This window comes from Centroberyx affinis, unplaced genomic scaffold (assembly GCF_046629955.1).
Source record: "Centroberyx affinis isolate AG114_WGS23_722 - 3 ecotype Tasmania unplaced genomic scaffold, CSIRO-AGI_Caff_v1 ptg006008l_1, whole genome shotgun sequence".
NCBI lineage: Eukaryota > Metazoa > Chordata > Actinopteri > Beryciformes > Berycidae > Centroberyx > Centroberyx affinis.
In genome coordinates, this window is record NW_027283057.1 from 38,304 (window position 1) to 58,133 (window position 19,830).

Consider the following 19,830-nt stretch of genomic DNA (forward strand, 5'->3'; position numbering starts at 1 on the left):
TGTCTATTTCCAACAAACGACACCGTGAAGTAGAAGCGAGCAATACAAAGCAGTATTAAAAGTCATTCTACAGCAGGGTTTGCTGGTGTCCAGGGAAACAAACTGTCAAATTTCACAATGCAGATTTTGACTATATGTTGTCTCTCCCACACAAAGACAGTATTTGAGTGTCAGAGCTTTTTTTTTTTATAGTTTAGAAGGGTCTAGTTTGAGACAAATGTTTTGTAAGCCACAAAACGAGATGAACTTTATTCACTGTTATTGGTGTCCAATCATGTACCTTGGATTCATTCCAACCAAACACTACAGCAGCTGACCACTGGCCTAGTGTTCAGTGTGCTCCGTTCTCTAACTGCAGGGTCCCAGTTTCAGCCACACTTGTCCTTAAGCAAGACACTTAACCCCTACCTGCTCCAGGGTTGCTGCAAACTGGCTGATCCTGCACCAGAGGAAGGAAAGACAATTCCCCCTGGATGGATGAATAAAGTATATTAGTGTAATGTTTGGTTGGTAGGGTTAGGGTTATACTTACATATATATAGTTCTATAACTATAAATGCTATACTATATAGTATAAGCTTTAAGCTTTTAATGCTGACAAGAGACGGACACATGAAGCCAGTTGCAGTGTTGAACTTGGCCACAAGAGGCACTCTCAAAATACAATTACGTAACTTGTACATTACATTCCATAACTCAACAACATCCGGTATGCTAACTCCTTCACAGAAGCTTTTGCCTTGTTCAGAATACAACAATTTAACGTTACGTATTTTGGATGCACTTGTCCATTCTGTCTACTCTTGTTCAGTCGTGTACTCTGCCGAAAAATCGTGCAATAACTACCCAACAAATCAACGTTTAGACAGGTAAGGAGTGGAATGTGATTTTTGAGGCTGACCCAGCAAATTACAGCTGTGTCAAGCTTTCCACAATAAGACCGGAAGATAAGCGATATTGTCTGCAAGTAGTGGCGTTAAATTTGTCGCGTGTTAAAACAAGTAACAATGGAGTGTGCTGAAGAATACAAATCGTATCAGAGCACTCAATATAATATTCCGGATTACTACTGATTCCTCCTGAATTATCCTATTTTGCTATGGTGCTGTGTATTCCCTAAAAACGGGGTACAGGGTTTTATTTTGAAAGTTAAAATCGGAAGTCCTATTTTTATTGTGACTGGCTTGACATGTTGCTAACAAGCTATGTTAGCTAACGCTAGTTAGCTGACTTGTTTACGATTAACAGCTAGTATTCACGGCTAACGATAGTAAATAAGCAACTGAATTTGGGCCCATTTTGTCAAATATTAGAAAAATATTAAGTGAACCGTCAGCCCCGCACTACTCTACTAACGTTATAATGTCTAGTTAGTTTAAAATAGTAAGCTAAGTTAGCTAATATCATGAGTGGGTGTGTGTCTGACTCGCTTGTCAAAGCGGTGTCAGCCCAGCGGCCTGAAGATGGCGTTGTAATTCACTTTCACTTTACTTGCATCTTGCAATATTTAAAAGAAATGTGTCAAAACAGGCAAGTTGGATTAACAAAATAAAATACATGTTTCTTGAGTACACCAGCTGTTCACTACCTTAGCTGGAATTAGCTCACTGAATTATTTTAGTGAAGTGCATCTTGTAAAGTGCGACAGTGTTTTAGTATTACAGTGCCCTTTTTGTAAAGCAGCTAGCACATACAGTCCTCTAGGGCAGGCTGGATCCATTCACTGTACACTGGACCATCAGCTAGGCGATACTAGCTAGAAAAACCCCTGTACTGTCAAAACAATTTGTTCATGGCACGTGGGGTGTCTGTCAACCTAAAACTATACAAAGGTCTGGAGAAACACAGAGGATCATAATATAAAAAAATTGCATCTAAAGTTATCCACTGCTATGAGCAAGAATGCTAATGCTATGGTAACAATTAGACTTGATGTAAGTATGATGATGCTCTGCCATACTCTGCACTGGTATGTTTTCTATTTGAGTGCACAAGCAATCATGAACTGCTGTGAAAAATCAACTCTATCTTGCACAGTGTGGAAGCAACAACATTATCAGAATTTTCCTGAAGTGTTCCCAGACTTTGTTGTGAATTGGTGTTTTTATTTGGTTGTTTTTTGACTGCTTACTTGCATGCTCACCTTCAGAAACGTTGCGTGCATCAGCCATTTGCCATATGCAAACAAAAAGAGAGAGAGGACGTAGGCTTGAGTATTTCTGATGACAAATCGACAATGGTTTTATTATTTGATAATTTATTATTGCCGGCATTGTCAAAAATGTTGAAAAATTGCTTAAGGAATTGTATTGACATCTTGAGCCCACTGAGGCTAAATCCTCTCCATCCTTTCAGATGTGATAAGTAACACAACCTCCTCCTTGGATCCATGAGTAACAGTCACCCCCTGCGGTCCCTGACCTCCGTGTCGGAGATCGACCACCTCCATCTGCTGTCGGAGCAGCTGGGAACACTGGTGTCTGCAGAGGAATACAGCGATGTTACCTTCCTGGTGGAGGGGAAGCGGTTCCCTGCTCACCGGGTCATCCTGGCATCACGGTGCCAGTACTTCAGGTAGCCTGTAAATATAGTTTTCCATCTGTACACAGAGTTAGCCATGCTCTTCTTTCTCTCTCTTTGAATGGTGGAGTACGCCACAGCAAATCACATGCTGAAATTTGACAGTTTAATGTTGCCCTGCTCACCAGCAAGCACAAATAGATAGATCTGTCTGTAGAGGAGGAAAAGGGAAGGGAGGATAAAAAGATTTGTCTGAGTTGTTGGGGTCCACTCTCAAATTTCATCTTCCAAAACTGGTTTGACTTTGACTTGTCCAATGCTTCCTGTTCAAATGGCCCCAGTCTCAGCCACCTTGAAGGGAGCTGATGGTGTGATTAGGCCTAGGCATCCAAGTGGAGTACAAGGAATAACCCTCTAACAAACACCTATGGATTGAAATGTTTATCATGTTAAAAGAAAAGGAAATTGAATGCTGTTGATAGGATGCCTAATCACACTATCATCCATGACACCTGTTGGTGTGAAGAACCTATATAAAACCTGTTGCAAACATTTGCCCCTGATGAAACACACAGAAATGTTTGCTGTTTTTTCAACATAATGCTGTCAGAATAAATAAACATAAGAATTGCTCAGACTGTGTGTGGCCTTACGTGTGTGTGTGTTTACACATACTTATCTTCATACATATTGTGGTGGAAGTTTATGCTTTTGCTGTGTTTTTCCATTACACATATACAGCAAATGTGTTTACACATACTTACATTTAAATACACTGTAATCTACTTTAATTTCATCACAGGGATCACTGAAGTTTCATCTAAAAAGAAAAAAAGTTGGGCTTGTATCATTATATAGTCCTAAACATCAGGTCGGCTGGTAAAATAGTGAAAGTGACTGGAATTTGAGATGTAGCAACCACTGTGGCCAGTGGACAAAAAAAAATGATTTCATGTATTGATTGCTGTCAATTGATTTCCCTTCCAGAGCTATGCTGTATAACGGGATGAAGGAGTCCCAGCCTCAGGCAGAGATCTCCCTGGAGGACACGCAGGCCGAGGCCTTCTCCATGCTGCTACAGTACCTGTACACAGGTACACTTCACCCCAACTCCTTTCAATACACATGATTTCCCACACTAGATCAAACCTCAGGTGAGAAGAGTGGATTTTCATTCCCTGCCGCTTCCTCTCTGCAGGGCGGGCCAGCCTCAGCATGGCCAGAGAAGACGTGGTGCTGGACTTCCTGGGTCTGGCACACCGCTACGGCCTCCAGCCTCTAGAGGTTATGTTGATAACAGTAATAATAATAATAATAGGAATAATAGTAATGATAATCCTAGTAATAGAAACAATAATCATATTTGTACAGTGCTTTCTTTAAGTTAAAAAGTGGTGTAAAGTAAAAGGAACAAAACAAACATATTAACAAGCAGTCAGCTCTAACAAAGTTAAGACTGGCACTGCTGACTCCAGTAACACCCAGAGCTCGTAAAGGCTGACTCAGCACCATACAACACCATATTGCTCACAGGATTCTGGGATTTAAGGGGAAAAATACACAGTATAGACAATTTTTTGTTCAACAGTGCTACCTCATTTAGATCCACTCCTTCTGGGGCCAGCCATACTTAAAATATATGTATTCATTTATAAGGTGCTTTGGATTATAAGTGTCCTCCAAATGCCAGTATATGTGTTCAGATAGGTGGTTTCTACCTCTGCTAGAGGCTCCGATATAAAAAATACATACAAAAACGTGATAAGGAAATGAAAATTTATGCTTCCTCAACTTCCTGTTCCAGGGTTCCACCTGTGAGTTCCTGCGGACGGCGCTGAGCGTCCAGAATGTGTGTGTTGTGTATGACGTGGCCAGTCTGTACTGCCTGAGCAGCCTGGCCCAGGCCTGCTGTGCCTTCATGGACCGGCAGGCTCCAGAGGTGCTGGCAGCCGACGGCTTCCTCTCTCTCTCCAAGGTAACAGGAAGAGGAAGAGGCTTGTGGACACAGAGAGGCGGGGCTTTCCTCCATCTCTCCACTTCTCCTTCTCCCCTCTCCTTCTCCTTCTCTTTGTTTTTTTTCTCTGCTCTGATGAAGGTGATAATTTGTCTTATGCCGCTTGCCTAAAATTTGGCATCAACACTTTGCATTGGCGACTGACTGACTGTTAGTCTTATGTTTTTATCTAATGTAAATTCCCGCTGCTAAACCCATCGTCCATGTGGAGCAAATATTCTTGAAATTTTAAACTTCCCTCCATGCAGACCGCTCTGCTGGCCATGGTTCGGAGGGATTCCTTTGCGGCCAGTGAGAAGGAGATTTTCCAGGCTCTCTGCCGCTGGTGCCAACACAACGCTGACAACAACCAGGTAATCCCACACTTCTCTCTTCTCTTTGCTTTTATTACATTTCTCTCCCTCAACCTGCATGACTATGGTTTAAACGACAATCTGGATTATTTTGTGATTATATTATATTGCGATTGCAACTCTTAATCTTTAATAAGCCTCAATGATTTATTATTTTTTTTACGCCAACTGTGTAGCCCTAAACTCCCATGCACATTCCTTTGTTCTGTATGCTGTAATTGAAGAGTTTCTTTCTGAAAATGAGAACTGTTTGAAAAATGTGACACCTACTCTAACAAGGGTAGCTGAAAGTAAAGGACACCATGGGTTACTGTTAAAGTTAAGACCTTTGCAAAATAGTTCTGTTTTTAAGGATGGAATCATCTGTGTTAATGAAATATTGATTGACTGAATTGCAGGTGCCACATTTTTCCAAGGTGGATATAGCGTTTTGAAATGAAACCCTTCTTGTCACCATCTTATTTTAATTTCTCACTACAACTGATCCAGGCCGCTGCACAGGAAGTGATGTCAGCGGTGCGTCTGCCGCTGATGAGCCTGGCGGAGATGCTGAACGTGGTTCGTCCCTCCGGCCTGCTGAGCCCCGATCACCTTCTGGACGCCATCCAGACCCGATCCGAGAGCCGTGACATGGACCTCAACCACCGCGGCATGCTCAGTCAGTAGACCAACCTGTCTGACAGTGTTAACACATTACTCAGTGCTCCGCAACGTGTTATAATAATAATATTACTTTCCCTAGTAATGAGTCATATAAAAAATTACTATTTAAATTTTAGTAATCACAGATACAGATTCCAAAAAAGTCAGTAGTTTTGTGATCACCCCCTCTACATATCAGGTTGAAACTGAATTATCCAAAAACTAAATCCCCCAAATACATTTCCTCACAATTAGTGGTCATCCTCTCACACTAAACCAGCTTAGATGGGAAATGGTAGAATAGTTCAGTTATAGTATTCCTACTATTTTTTTAAAGCATAAGGATGACAAGAATGTGGTCTTCATAACACCGCTGGTCTGTATGTATGTGTGTGTCTGTATCTATGGTGCGACTCTGTTAGATGTCAGTATATCTCTTCCTGAATGTCACCAAGACAAATTTCTTAACATTTAATGTACTCAGAGAAGATTCTGTTTAATCTTGTTGTCCTGTCCCTTCCCTTCCCCTGCAGTCCCAGAGGAGAACATCGCCACCATGAGGCACGGCGCCCAGGTAGTGAAGGGGGAGCTGAAGTCGGCTCTTCTGGACGGAGACACGCAGAACTACGACCTGGACCATGGCTTCTCCAGACACCCCATAGAGGAGGAGGGCCACGGCTGCTCTGGCATCCAGGTCAGCCTCCTTTCACTCCCAATCCAGGAGGCTCAGGAACTTTTTGAAGAAAAATGCTTGACATAAAAAGATTATGTCTGTTATATCTACTGTATATCTATATTGATGTTTTTACAACTTATACATATACTGCACATATTTCATGTTTTTCAGCCATTTTTTCTTCATCAATAAATTCTACTTCTGCTGCTAGTTTGCAAAACCTCTCAATATTGTATACCTTTTCATGCTTTCATTCATTTATACTTAAGATGTCATAGTGCTGAAATTGTAAGTGTAAAATTCTTTGCTATAAGATTAGCACACAAAATTACTTTCAATTCCCAGAGTGAAAGTGAATGTGAAGTGAATGACCTTGAACTTTTCTCCAGGTCAAACTGGGTCAACCATCCATCATCAACCACATCAGACTTCTGCTGTGGGACAAAGACAGCCGGTGAGTAGGCCAAACCAGTAATGCCTAACTTCGATATAACAATGAAATGGCTGCTAGCCAGCTGCCAAAAACTGGCCGATGTTGTCTGTGCCTGATAAGTTAGACTACACAGCAGGTAACCAACCTTCATTTGGAGTTATATTCTATTCTTAACATCTAGTTGGCTGGTAAATTGGATTTTGGCACCCAGCAGCCACTGTAGCCGATGGATAAGAAAATGATTTTCCTGTCCTACATATTACACACTCACAGACTCACACAGGACACTTAACTTGTGCACACACATAGATAACAGACACATAAACACATTGTACTCTGCATATTAATGTTGATCTAATTTCTGTGAACTGTAGACTGAATTTTTTTGAATTTTTTTTTAAAGTTTGTTTTATCCTATTTAGCTGCCAGATAGGCAGGGATTGCCACAAAATACAATACAATGCCTGCAACTATTTAAAAGGATACTTTTTTGTGATTAACAAATTACCTGACACCAAAATGAACTTTTCCTGATGTGGTAGACCCCACCCACCTGGTACTCCATGGAGGTGAAATCAAGCAAATTAATTTTGAATACCATGTGAGCCTGGTGTGGTTTTCAGTTAACATCTACTGCTAGCAGTGTTTCTGCAGTACTACTACAGTGTCCCATGCTAATTTCAATTAATTGTGAGCACGGTTTCCCTCCTGCTGTCCTTGTACAGGTCGTATTCTTACTATGTGGAAGTGTCTATGGATGGACTGGACTGGGTTCATGTCATCGACCACTCTAAGTTCCTCTGTCGCTCCTGGCAGAGCCTCTTCTTCCAGCCTCGAGTCTCCAGGTAAAAAGACAGGAGAGCATTAGAAACCTGTGCACTCTCTCTCTCTCTCTCTCTCTCTCTCTCTCTCTCTGTCTCTCTCCCTCCCTCTCCCCTCCCTCAACAAATACTGTTAAACTGCCCTTGAGCAAGACACCTACTGCCTAATTGCTGGTCAGTGGCCAATAAGTGGAGACTTTGATTGCACTGGGCAGCTCCAAGGTGTGAATGTGTCGTACTGTATGAATGTGGAACAGGGTGCTGATGAAAAAGAGCAAGGAGCTCACTCAATGTTCCTTGGATAAATGAAGGTTAGAAAATACATAATTACTGGTGTTGTTGGCTCCAGGAAAGCCTGTGTGCTTGTTTGGAAGATGTTGGGAAATTGGCCACACCCCAGGTAAGGCCTTATGTGGCTTTAGCTGTTTAGATGCACCTTTGATACCCTGTGATTGCGCCTCCATGAGTATCCACTGAGTTTCCACAAACAAACCAATTAACTTAACATGCCTCCTCCCTCATTGACTGAGCAATAGTAGCTTACTTCTAATACAGGGCAACGAAATGATGACCGCAGTAGTAATCTCTGTGATCTTCTGGCACGCCTGGCCAATAACCTGATGTTGTAACAGGCAATTATACTCGCGCACATGGCAAAAAAATAAAATGAAAGGAGATGTTTCCATATTACAGTAACCCATTTAATATGGGAGTTAGCCAAGTTTCTCATAATTGGAGCATGAGCTTAACCTGGTTATTCCAACCCAGTTATGATGGGTTCAAAACAGGATTCTCTGTACATGGACATGTAGCTGATGTTCCATGCAGAGACGACACTGACATTTCTCTCTCTTTGTATTTTAAGAGTGGTAGCCTTTTTTGTGATCAGAAATCATATCCTCTTTAATTCATGTCTAGCATTCATGTCTAGCATTTTCATTGTTTATGTTGGGGAATACTCATTGAATTTATGTCATCTGACTTGATGTGCTTGTGACTCTGATTAATTAGATTCTGACTTAATTTCATTACAGCCTACAACCTACCTAAACTCGCATACGCTCAAACACACAGATACACACAACCTCTGGCCCTGTTTATTGGAGTTTATGATGTATTTCTTCTTATTCTTTTTTTTATGTGTATTTGTGTCATGTGTTTTCTGTAAAATACTTTGTGACAATTGCTCTATAAATTAACCTGACTAATGTGAGCACACAGATAATTTGACCGCAGTCTATTTTGTGAATGACTTTCAGGTATGTGAGAGTGGTGGGAACACACAACACAGTCAACAAGGTGTTCCACCTGGTCGCCCTGGAGTGCATGTACACACAGCGGCCCTACACCCTGGAGAAAAGATTTCTGGGTAAGGAACTGATGTTGTGATACACTGGGAATGGAACCCCTAACCCTGGCAGTGTTAGTACCGTGCTTGTCCCCACAGTGCCCAGTTGTAACGTGGCGACCATCCCCTGCGGGGCCAGCGTGATCGAGGGTGTGAGTCGAAGCCGTAACGCTTTGCTGAACGGAGACACGTCCAACTACGACTGGGACTCAGGCTACACCTGCCACCAGCTGGGCTCCGGGGCCATCATCATCCAGCTGGCCCAGCCATACATGCTGGCCTCACTCAGGTAGGACCTTCACAACATGCAACCTCTTCTATAATAATAATAATAATAATGATAATAATAATAATAATAATAATAATGATAATAATAACAAGAAACTGTATTTGCATAACAGCTTGTCAAAAGATTTTGAGAAAACATATCAAAGTTTACAGTTCTTTACAGAGCAAAAAAGACATTGCATAAAAACAAGAGATTACATAAAATTATTCAAGAATAAATTAGTCAGTAATAAGTAAAAACTAAGAATTAATCACAGGGACACAACCTAGACAGAAGGGCTCTGGACTTAAAAGGTCAGCAATGAAGCTAGGGGCCAAAACATGCCATGCTAATAATAAGAATAATAAGAATAATATATGTGTATAACGTTTAATAAAGTTCCAAAGTGTTGTATAATACAAGGAACAAAACAAACATATCAACAAGATTTGTGCTACTGACTGCTGTAACACCCAGAGCTTGTTAAGGCTGACTCAGAAAAACTCCCAACATACAAATGAAAGTACAATAACATAACAATATACCAAGAACAAGTTAACAAGTTAAATGCAAGTTTATACAAATAGGTTTTCAGTTGTATCTTGAAAAAAGACAAGAGTTGTTAATCGTATTTCCTTATGCAGGATGTTCCAAAGATGATGGACTAATCGTCTTTAATGTAGATTTTGGAAATAAATCTAGATTTTTTTTAATGTGCAATACGCTTGAATCATTTACATTTACATTGTCGACATTCAGAATTGTCTACAATGACTTTGACCCAGGTTTATATGTGTGTCCGTGTGTGTGTACAGGCTGTTGTTATGGGACTGTGACAACCGCAGCTACAGCTACTATGTGGAGGTTTCCACCAACCAGCAACAGTGGACCAGGATCATAGACAGAACCAAAGCGGCGTGTCGGTAAGAGTCACAACCAGGAAACTAACTTCTTATTCCACCAGCCATAGTGGCTGGCAAGACCCTGGGCCCCACCAGAAGACTTTAAAAACCCAAACCAATTTTGAAAATGCATTGCATCATACACATAATGCTGGATTTCACAGATTTTGTCTCTCAATCGTGTGTGTGTGTGTGTTGTAGGTCCTGGCAGACCTTACTGTTTGACCCACTGCCTGCCTCCTTCATCCGCATTGTGGGAACTCATAACACAGCCAATGAGGTGAGAACTAAAGGGGATTTTCACCAAAATTAACCTTAACATTGTTACTCTGCAAAAACATTTTCTTAATTCCCCAGTTTTTGAATTATGAGTTCTCAAGATCAATGAAAATGCAAAGAGAGTATTTATTTAGTTATTATTATTATTATTATTAATAATATTGTTATTATTATTATAACATAATGTGATCAAGAGCAAGTGTCAGTTAAATGCAAGTTTGTAAATGAACAATGAACAATTAAAATGAACATCTAGGCTGATTTGATTGGTCATGACTGATGCCAGCCCTTACCACACTTACTGATAATGTATTCCACCTAATATAACCCAAAATTACCAAACATCAGTTGCCACACGCTGTGTGCTGTGCGCCACTGATTCACGAAAATAGAGCCCCTAGACTCCTTTCAAATATAGGTGTGGGAACATGATGGTCTATATAAACTTCTACTTCAGTCTTCTTATTTCTCATTCACATGTTTTTTTTCAGAATATCCTAAAAGTCAAATTTGGTGTAATTCCCTTTTTTAAATGCCCAACCATGTCATTTCTGTCGGCAGGTCTTCCATTGCGTCCATTTTGAGTGTCCTGCCCAGCTGGACGTGGAGGTGAAGGAGGGCAGTCCAGGGTCTGACCAGCCCAACACAGACTCCAACTCCCAAAATGTCCAGCTTCATGGTTCACCAAGACAGCTTTCTGCCAGGCCTTCCTCCTCCTCCCCCTCTCCATCACACTCCCAGCATCTCTGAAGGGGTTTGCTTAAAGCCACGTTTGATTTTGGTGGAACATCTCCACTCTGCAGACCCTCCCAGCGCCTCCATAGGATTTGAGGAACAGCCAGCCTCCATCATCAGGCATCCTGGACTCACCTCCAGCTCTTAGTATCAAGAACTGCACACTGTTACTTATAGAATAGTATGTTCCAGGACAGAGGGTGAACTCATGGTTCCTGGGTCAAATTTTCCTCATTTGGAAATGTCTGATTTCGAGAGAATGTTGTAAAATTGCAAAAGCATCAAGGTGGTGCTGACTATGGGCCTCCATTATTAACTCCCATAGTGGCTTGTGGTGTCACTTTAAAGGGACAGTCCTGGATTTTCGGTTAGCATTCAGGATTTCTAAATGACTGTAATCTGGGAGTCTTTTCAATTCATTGTTTTGACTGATTAGATACAAAGAATATATAATGAGCATTTGTTACGCAATTTTCTAGTGATGCCAGTAAGATGCAAGTAAATAAGGCTGATAATCCTTTACCAGGAAAATCATTTAAGTCCTTCCTCATAGTAGACTATCCTGTGAAACAGGAATGGTTTAGACTGTACTGTTCATAATATTTTTCAGATAAATAGTTATTAGCAACAGTGACTAAGTATTCAGGGTAGGAAATGCGTCAGCCAGCCACTTTGGCAAGAAAACATCCAGTTCTTCTCTCTTCTATGAAGCTTTTTGTTTGGTAAAATGATGGAAGTGGTAAATGAAGTTTGGAATCCACCAGCCACCTTGACTGGTGGTCTTGTGTAGCTCTGTGGGTAGAGCAAGGCACTAACACTGCTAGGGTTAGGGGTTCAATTCCTACTGGGCCCACAAGTCGCCTTATGGTACTTCAGGGTGCGAGCCACTATCAATGATCAAAACACAGAGACTAGGGACATTTTGGGTGGACTGAAAAAACTATTATGTACTCAGAGAGGCTCCCTGAAACCATTAACTATGGCTGTAAGACATGCTGATGTTTCTCTAAGGCTTAGAAGGAAAGAACCATTGACAAAGAGCACACTCCCCCAGACGGCATCGCTCTCTAGACTCCCCCTCTGTCTCCAGGGTACTCCATGACTGTACAATATGCTGCTAACAATAAATATAATACTATATATATATGTATATATTTGTAATAAACCAAACTCTGGTGTTATTTATTTTCATAATAGTCATATTTATTTATAAAAAAAACTTGCAGCACAAATCAAAAACTGTATTTTAAACAGGTCACACAAAACACCAACCATGAAAATGCCAAAATAATAATAATAATAATCTAAAATTCTAAAGAAGAATGCTGAATGAACAGGTTAAATGCCAAATCAAGTAGAATGGTGATCATGATATTGGTGAAGACGATAGTGATAATGAGTATTGATAATTCTAGTACTGGCAACAGTGGTAGTTGACTTTAATCAATTTTACTGTAATTAGGTTTACTGTTACAAAGACAAACTATTTTAGTTACAGAACCAGTACACAACCTATTAAATGAACAGTTAGGCCTCTGTACTTCTACAAATTGTTTTCCAACTGTGGAAAGTTATTACGTGCTTTTACTCAAGTACTGTACTAAAGTAGGTAACATAAAACGTAAAAAAAACCTTGAAATAAAGGAAAAACATGAAATAAGGAATACAAAGTGTATTGGAAGCAGGGGCACCCTTTAAAGGAACTGTATAGCACTATTCAACTACATTATAAGGAAATATCCCACCATGCAGAGTACTGAATAGAGTACATACTGTTCCAGCAGACTATTTCTACTGTTTAATTTGTATTGACCTATTTCTCATATGACTGAAATGTCCCACAACATGTGCTGGACTTCTGATACCCTCAATTCACTAAACCTTAAAGTGTGGCAAAGCCTCTGCATCACATATCATTTGCCACAAAAACTTCCAAACTTGCTCATATAAATAAATTAAGTTTCTGGGCACAAAGTGGAGCAATGACTAATTACTAACAAAAATAATTTGGTCAATGTGATAAATTATTAGATGTAGGTAAGCAAACTCTCAGAGATATCATTGATCCTGAATGCTCCCCGGGTGTGATTTTTTCTGTCAGTATGTCTTCCAAATACATTTCTAATGATTTTTGCACATTATAATTGTAATGATTAAAAAAAAAAAATCAAATCTGGCCTAATTTAGGTTAAGGTATGGCAAGTGCAGCATCTTGCCATACCCAGAATTTCCTGAATTTCCACTGTTGAAGAGTGTAAAAAGGTCATAGGTTTGAGTCTTACAACCTCATTTTTCTTACAAGTGAGAAAAATATGTCTTTGCGATGATATAATTCTGTTTGTATCCAGTGTGTATATATTTCAACTTCTGTAGCTGAGGTTGCTGTGGCTTAGTTGGTTAAAGTGCCTGACTAGTAAATAGGCAATCCTGGGTTCAAATCCCAGCAGTGCTGTGATTCTATTTTTCTGCTTTTTGCCTTGTGAATTGACTGCAGTATTTGCAGACTCAAGAGTGTTTCTCAGGTCTCTATGGCGCAATCGGTCAGCGTGCTCGGCTGTTAACTGAGAAGATGGTGGTTTGAGCCCACCCAGGGAATTAGTGAGACAAATCTGTGCTGCTCACAGGTTTAGGTTTCGTCTTGCTGAGTTTCCAGTCATGGCCAATCCTGCGGTGGAACCATTATCTCTCAAGCTGCTCCTGTGCAGGGACGTAGCTAGGAATCTGGGCCCCCTGTTTCTATAAAATAAATGTAAGTATTTTTTATATAAAGGGCATATTTAATGCAGTGAATTAATTCTCAGCTTGATTATAGAGGCCAAATCCATTTTTCTCACTACTCAATCTGTCTTCTCCTTCCTTTTACACATGCCACTCTCTTCTGGCTCTGCAAATGCTGGAATACTACTAGTACCAAATCAAGACAAGAGAGATTATTCCACATCAATGCAATTGGCAGGTTGCTAACTAACATCCCAAAAGCTCACAAACAAACCCACACAGCCAACAGTTCAAGTCCTCAATTTCATCTTCAGCAACATTGGATTATAAATTGAACTATCTCTATATTCATGATTCATGACTCGGATTCATGAATACCTTCTGAAAAAGAAATAGGGGTCACATTATGCTCTGCAGGAGATCCTATGGTGCATTTGGGATTTTGCACTTGTATCTTGCTGTTGCATGTTGGCTCAAAACTCAAATGCATGTTTTAAAGAATAATTAATCTATAACTGGCTATTAATAATTGACATAACAGCAAGTGCCAAGGTAGCCCAAATTGCTTTATCAATCCCATAGCTCTGCAGATAGAGACAGAGCAATCAAGCTCCCAAAACAATGAAGACATGTCCCAAAATTGAATAAGCAGATACTGTCACATTGACCAAAGAAAACACGAAGAGCAGCTGTCAATACTGCAGTGAGCCTTTGTGTTATATGGATCTTTGGTTGATAGTATAAAATATGATGTATACTGTAGATAATATGCTTATTTTACTTTTGCTTGTAAAACAGTGCGGGACCTCTTGTTTTACTATGTACTATACTAGAAGAAAGGGTTATAAAAAAGGTAATATATATATATATATATATATATATATATAATAGAATATATATAGAAATACTAATACTAATAATAATAATCAATAGAAATACTGCAAACACTACAGAAAAGGCTTCAGAGTATTTTACTTTTTCACACTACAGTGGATCCATTTTTTTGGCAGAATTACAAGATACACAAAACAAAATAGTTATGGAAAATTCCAATACTCTCTAACAGCAACTCTCTAACCAATGCAGACAGACACACTGTCACACACAGAGGAGAGAGAGAGAGTGAGAGAGAGAGAGATGCTGGTGACCGGCACTATCAAATTCCAATTATCAAATTCGTAGAATCGTCACCTTTCACCGCACTAGCGACAGCGCTGGTTGTCAGGCCAACTCTGCATCGCTCTTGAAATTTTTCAGAGTCCTAAGCTACTCCACCTTTGAAATGCTACAGCAGTGTTCACTGGGTTTTGGAGCAGGCTTTGTCATTGTGGGTGTTGTCTGCCTTTTTAGGCTTCATTGCAGTTTGTTCTTCCATGGTTGCGCAAATGAACCTGAAAGAAGTTCAGAACACAAGGGGGTGTGTGGAGAATTTCCACCAAAACAGAGAGTACAGACCTGACCGCTTGACCTGAAAGCTTAAAATCTCAGCAGCCATCGAGGTAACAGTGGAGTGACTGGCACTGATCAACAACACTTGTGAACCCCTGCTGATATATAATGTTCAATTTGTACAACGAGCCAGTAAAATATAAGTGATTGTTCCTTTATAAAATGTTTTAGTCTTCAACTGTTCAAAATCTCACTTGAGACCGAGGTAGGATTCTAAGACTGTAGTAAACTACTGTAACAAACAACTACAATATTTTTGACTATAAAAGAAATCAGTTTATTTATTTGTTTATTCCTTCATTCTGACCACTGTGAAGGCATCCCTGGAGAATACACTCACACACTGTGTTCAGCCGCTCACTGCTGACCGTCACCCAATTCTTGGTGTCCTGCTTGTGCTTTTGTGCATTGGTAACGCCACTTCCTGGATAAAATTTGATTCTCACACTGCTGAGCAACCTGGGCTTTTAGGTCCAGAATAGTCTCTGGACGGGTGTCTGACTGAAAATGTAGGAGTGATGGAAACTGATCTTTTTACATCTTTTACATAGTTTGAACTTCCTCTAAGTAACTTTAGTTAACAAAAATATATTTCAATCCAATCCAATGACAGGGAGTGCCATATGTTATGTATATGTGTTGTATGCTCTATAATCCTGGGCACACATGCATGCACACACACACACGCACGCACGCACGCACGCACGCACACACACACACACACTCAAAAACAGTTACACAATTCAATGGATCCAGTGCCATTAGAGACATAAATGTATGTTGGGGAAAGTGTCCAAGTTAAAAAAAACTCAGACTGTGACAGGGACGATTGTGTGAAAACCCCATTTATTTTCCCCATAGAGAAATTACTTAAGATATGGAAGGGCAAGGCTCACACCCAAGATGATGAAGTCACTGAGGAGGTCTATGACAAGTATCACTTGTCATAGACACTTGTCTCTGTAGGTAGGCCCTTTTAAGATGGAGCTGGTAAGGTTCTATATCTCATTATGAAGTCACAGCAACAGACTTCTGTACAAGTGGACATTGGGTTGGACACCAGTCATTTCACCAACAGATGAAGTCAGACATGGATGGAAATTGCAAGTGTCGATGTAAGTAAAAAGATATTTGACAACAACACATGGACCATGTGGAATCCATGTAGAATCCACCCAGGGATGTAGTGAGACAAAACTGTGCTGCTTACAGGTTTAGGATTGGTATTGCTATGAATTCATTGCGCTTCAAGTCATCACCAATCCTGCGGTGGAGCTGCTGTGACGGATTTTGTTGATGAGTCTTATCCTGTCCTGTCCAGTGTTTCTATATTTGTCAGAAGGATGTGCCCTCATGTCAGAATAGCATTTTTTTGCTCTTTAGCGTCTCAATTTGCTGCAGTGTTTGCAGAATCGATACCTTTTCTCACAGTGAAACACTGGTGCGCAGGTCTCTGTGGCGCAATCGGTCAGCGCGCTCGGCTGTTAACAGAGAGGATGGTGGTTCGAGCCCACCCAGGGACGTAGCGAGACAAATCTGTGCTGCTCATAGGTTCAGGTTTGGTCTTGCTGAGCTTCAAGTCATCACCAATCCTGCTGTGACAGGGGTTTTGTTGACGAGTCTTGTCCTGTTCCTGCTCCGGCCTTCACCTGGCTCCGTGGTCATCGCTTCACCTGTACCTCAGTGTTTGTTCTCTCTTCCTCAATGTTTGTTCTCTCTTCCTCCCGAGCTTGTGCAATCCTCACTGCTTTTGCCATCACAGCTGCCAAATGCAGTGCGTCACTTTACAGCTGAGTCGGTTTTTACCTTAACCTCGGTTTGCTAACGTTGTTCTTACGAATGTCTCTGTATGGTTTATGACCTTGAATCCATTTGATATGATTTCATTCTGAAAGCTATTGAGACACTATTGCCGGAACTGTTGAGCTGAGGGTGCCGTGGCTTAGTTGGTCAAAGTGCAATCCTCACTGCTTTTGCCATCACAGCTGCCAAATGCAGTGCGTCACTTTACAGCTGAGTCGGTTTTTACCTTAACCTCGGTTTGCTAACGTTGTTCTTACGAATGTCTCTGTATGGTTTATGACCTTGAATCCATTTGATATGATTTCATTCTGAAAGCTATTGAGACACTATTGCCGGAACTGTTGAGCTGAGGGTGCCGTGGCTTAGTTGGTCAAAGTGCCTGTCTAGTAAACAGGAGATCCTGGGTTCGAATCCCAGCGGTGCCTGCGCACTGTTTCTATCTTTGTCAGAAGGATGTGCCCTCATGTCAGAATAGCATTTTTTTGCTCTTTAGCGTCTCAATTTGCTGCAGTGTTTGCAGAATCGATACCTTTTCTCACAGTGAAACACTGGTGCGCAGGTCTCTGTGGCGCAATCGGTCAGCGCGCTCGGCTGTTAACCGAGAGGATGGTGGTTCGAGCCCACCCAGGGACGTAGCGAGACAAATCTGTGCTGCTCATAGGTTCAGGTTTGTTCTTGCTGAGCTTCAAGTCATCACCAATCCTGCTGTGACAGGGTTTTTGTTGACGAGTCTTGTCCTGTTCCTGCTCCGGCCTTCACCTGGCTCCGTGGTCATCGCTTCACCTGTACCTCAGTGTTTGTTCTCTCTTCCTCAATGTTTGTTCTCTCTTCCTCCCGAGCTTGTGCAATCCTCACTGCTTTTGCCATCACAGCTGCCAAATGCAGTGCGTCACTTTACAGCTGAGTCGGTTTTTACCTTAACCTCGGTTTGCTAACGTTGTTCTTACGAATGTCTCTGTATGGTTTATGACCTTGAATCCATTTGATATGATTTCATTCTGAAAGCTATTGAGACACTATTGCCGGAACTGTTGAGCTGAGGGTGCCGTGGCTTAGTTGGTCAAAGTGCAATCCTCACTGCTTTTGCCATCACAGCTGCCAAATGCAGTGCGTCACTTTACAGCTGAGTCGGTTTTTACCTTAACCTCGGTTTGCTAACGTTGTTCTTACGAATGTCTCTGTATGGTTTATGACCTTGAATCCATTTGATATGATTTCATTCTGAAAGCTATTGAGACACTATTGCCGGAACTGTTGAGCTGAGGGTGCCGTGGCTTAGTTGGTCAAAGTGCCTGTCTAGTAAACAGGAGATCCTGGGTTCGAATCCCAGCGGTGCCTGCGCACTGTTTCTATCTTTGTCAGAAGGATGTGCCCTCATGTCAGAATAGCATTTTTTTGCTCTTTAGCGTCTCAATTTGCTGCAGTGTTTGCAGAATCGATACCTTTTCTCACAGTGAAACACTGGTGCGCAGGTCTCTGTGGCGCAATCGGTCAGCGCGCTCGGCTGTTAACCGAGAGGATGGTGGTTCGAGCCCACCCAGGGACGTAGCGAGACAAATCTGTGCTGCTCATAGGTTCAGGTTTGGTCTTGCTGAGCTTCAAGTCATCACCAATCCTGCTGTGACAGGGGTTTTGTTGACGAGTCTTGTCCTGTTCCTGCTCCGGCCTTCACCTGGCTCCGTGGTCATCGCTTCACCTGTACCTCAGTGTTTGTTCTCTCTTCCTCAATGTTTGTTCTCTCTTCCTCCCGAGCTTGTGCAATCCTCACTGCTTTTGCCATCACAGCTGCCAAATGCAGTGCGTCACTTTACAGCTGAGTCGGTTTTTACCTTAACCTCGGTTTGCTAACGTTGTTCTTACGAATGTCTCTGTATGGTTTATGACCTTGAATCCATTTGATATGATTTCATTCTGAAAGCTATTGAGACACTATTGCCGGAACTGTTGAGCTGAGGGTGCCGTGGCTTAGTTGGTCAAAGTGCAATCCTCACTGCTTTTGCCATCACAGCTGCCAAATGCAGTGCGTCACTTTACAGCTGAGTCGGTTTTTACCTTAACCTCGGTTTGCTAACGTTGTTCTTACGAATGTCTCTGTATGGTTTATGACCTTGAATCCATTTGATATGATTTCATTCTGAAAGCTATTGAGACACTATTGCCGGAACTGTTGAGCTGAGGGTGCCGTGGCTTAGTTGGTCAAAGTGCCTGTCTAGTAAACAGGAGATCCTGGGTTCGAATCCCAGCGGTGCCTGCGCACTGTTTCTATCTTTGTCAGAAGGATGTGCCCTCATGTCAGAATAGCATTTTTTTGCTCTTTAGCGTCTCAATTTGCTGCAGTGTTTGCAGAATCGATACCTTTTCTCACAGTGAAACACTGGTGCGCAGGTCTCTGTGGCGCAATCGGTCAGCGCGCTCGGCTGTTAACCGAGAGGATGGTGGTTCGAGCCCACCCAGGGACGTAGCGAGACAAATCTGTGCTGCTCATAGGTTCAGGTTTGGTCTTGCTGAGCTTCAAGTCATCACCAATCCTGCTGTGACAGGGGTTTTGTTGACGAGTCTTGTCCTGTTCCTGCTCCGGCCTTCACCTGGCTCCGTGGTCATCGCTTCACCTGTACCTCAGTGTTTGTTCTCTCTTCCTCAATGTTTGTTCTCTCTTCCTCCTGAGCTTGTGCAATCCTCACTGCTTTTGCCATCACAGCTGCCAAATGCAGTGCGTCACTTTACAGCTGAGTCGGTTTTTACCTTAACCTCGGTTTGCTAACGTTGTTCTTACGAATGTCTCTGTATGGTTTATGACCTTGAATCCATTTGATATGATTTCATTCTGAAAGCTATTGAGACACTATTGCCGGAACTGTTGAGCTGAGGG

The 19,830-nt window shown here is 41.6% G+C and overlaps 1 protein-coding gene and 7 non-coding genes across 8 annotated transcripts; all 8 read left to right on the top strand.

The window, feature by feature from the left end:
- Window positions 1-719: 719 nt before the first annotated feature.
- On the top strand, window positions 720-12,151 carry LOC139668078 (BTB/POZ domain-containing protein 9-like). Its single transcript, XM_071547555.1, has 15 exons — window positions 720-869; window positions 2,356-2,574; window positions 3,508-3,614; window positions 3,719-3,804; window positions 4,325-4,495; window positions 4,783-4,887; window positions 5,377-5,545; window positions 6,063-6,223; window positions 6,595-6,659; window positions 7,364-7,483; window positions 8,719-8,828; window positions 8,907-9,096; window positions 9,891-9,998; window positions 10,179-10,257; window positions 10,818-12,151. The coding sequence occupies exons 2-15, from the start codon at window positions 2,390-2,392 to the stop codon at window positions 11,004-11,006; spliced, it is 1,845 nt and encodes a 614-aa protein (XP_071403656.1). The 5' UTR covers window positions 720-869; window positions 2,356-2,389; the 3' UTR covers window positions 11,007-12,151.
- Window positions 12,152-16,607: 4,456 nt separating this feature from the next.
- trnan-guu (transfer RNA asparagine (anticodon GUU)) lies at window positions 16,608-16,681 on the top strand. Its single transcript has one exon. It is a non-coding gene; the product is annotated as a tRNA-Asn (tRNA).
- Window positions 16,682-17,312: 631 nt separating this feature from the next.
- On the top strand, window positions 17,313-17,386 carry trnat-agu (transfer RNA threonine (anticodon AGU)). The gene has a single exon. It is a non-coding gene; the product is annotated as a tRNA-Thr (tRNA).
- Window positions 17,387-17,520: 134 nt separating this feature from the next.
- On the top strand, window positions 17,521-17,594 carry trnan-guu (transfer RNA asparagine (anticodon GUU)). Its single transcript has one exon. It is a non-coding gene; the product is annotated as a tRNA-Asn (tRNA).
- Window positions 17,595-18,225: 631 nt separating this feature from the next.
- Window positions 18,226-18,299, top strand: trnat-agu (transfer RNA threonine (anticodon AGU)). Its single transcript has one exon. It is a non-coding gene; the product is annotated as a tRNA-Thr (tRNA).
- Window positions 18,300-18,433: 134 nt separating this feature from the next.
- On the top strand, window positions 18,434-18,507 carry trnan-guu (transfer RNA asparagine (anticodon GUU)). The gene has a single exon. It is a non-coding gene; the product is annotated as a tRNA-Asn (tRNA).
- Window positions 18,508-19,138: 631 nt separating this feature from the next.
- trnat-agu (transfer RNA threonine (anticodon AGU)) lies at window positions 19,139-19,212 on the top strand. Its single transcript has one exon. It is a non-coding gene; the product is annotated as a tRNA-Thr (tRNA).
- Window positions 19,213-19,346: 134 nt separating this feature from the next.
- On the top strand, window positions 19,347-19,420 carry trnan-guu (transfer RNA asparagine (anticodon GUU)). Its single transcript has one exon. It is a non-coding gene; the product is annotated as a tRNA-Asn (tRNA).
- The last annotated feature ends 410 nt before the right edge of the window (window positions 19,421-19,830 follow it).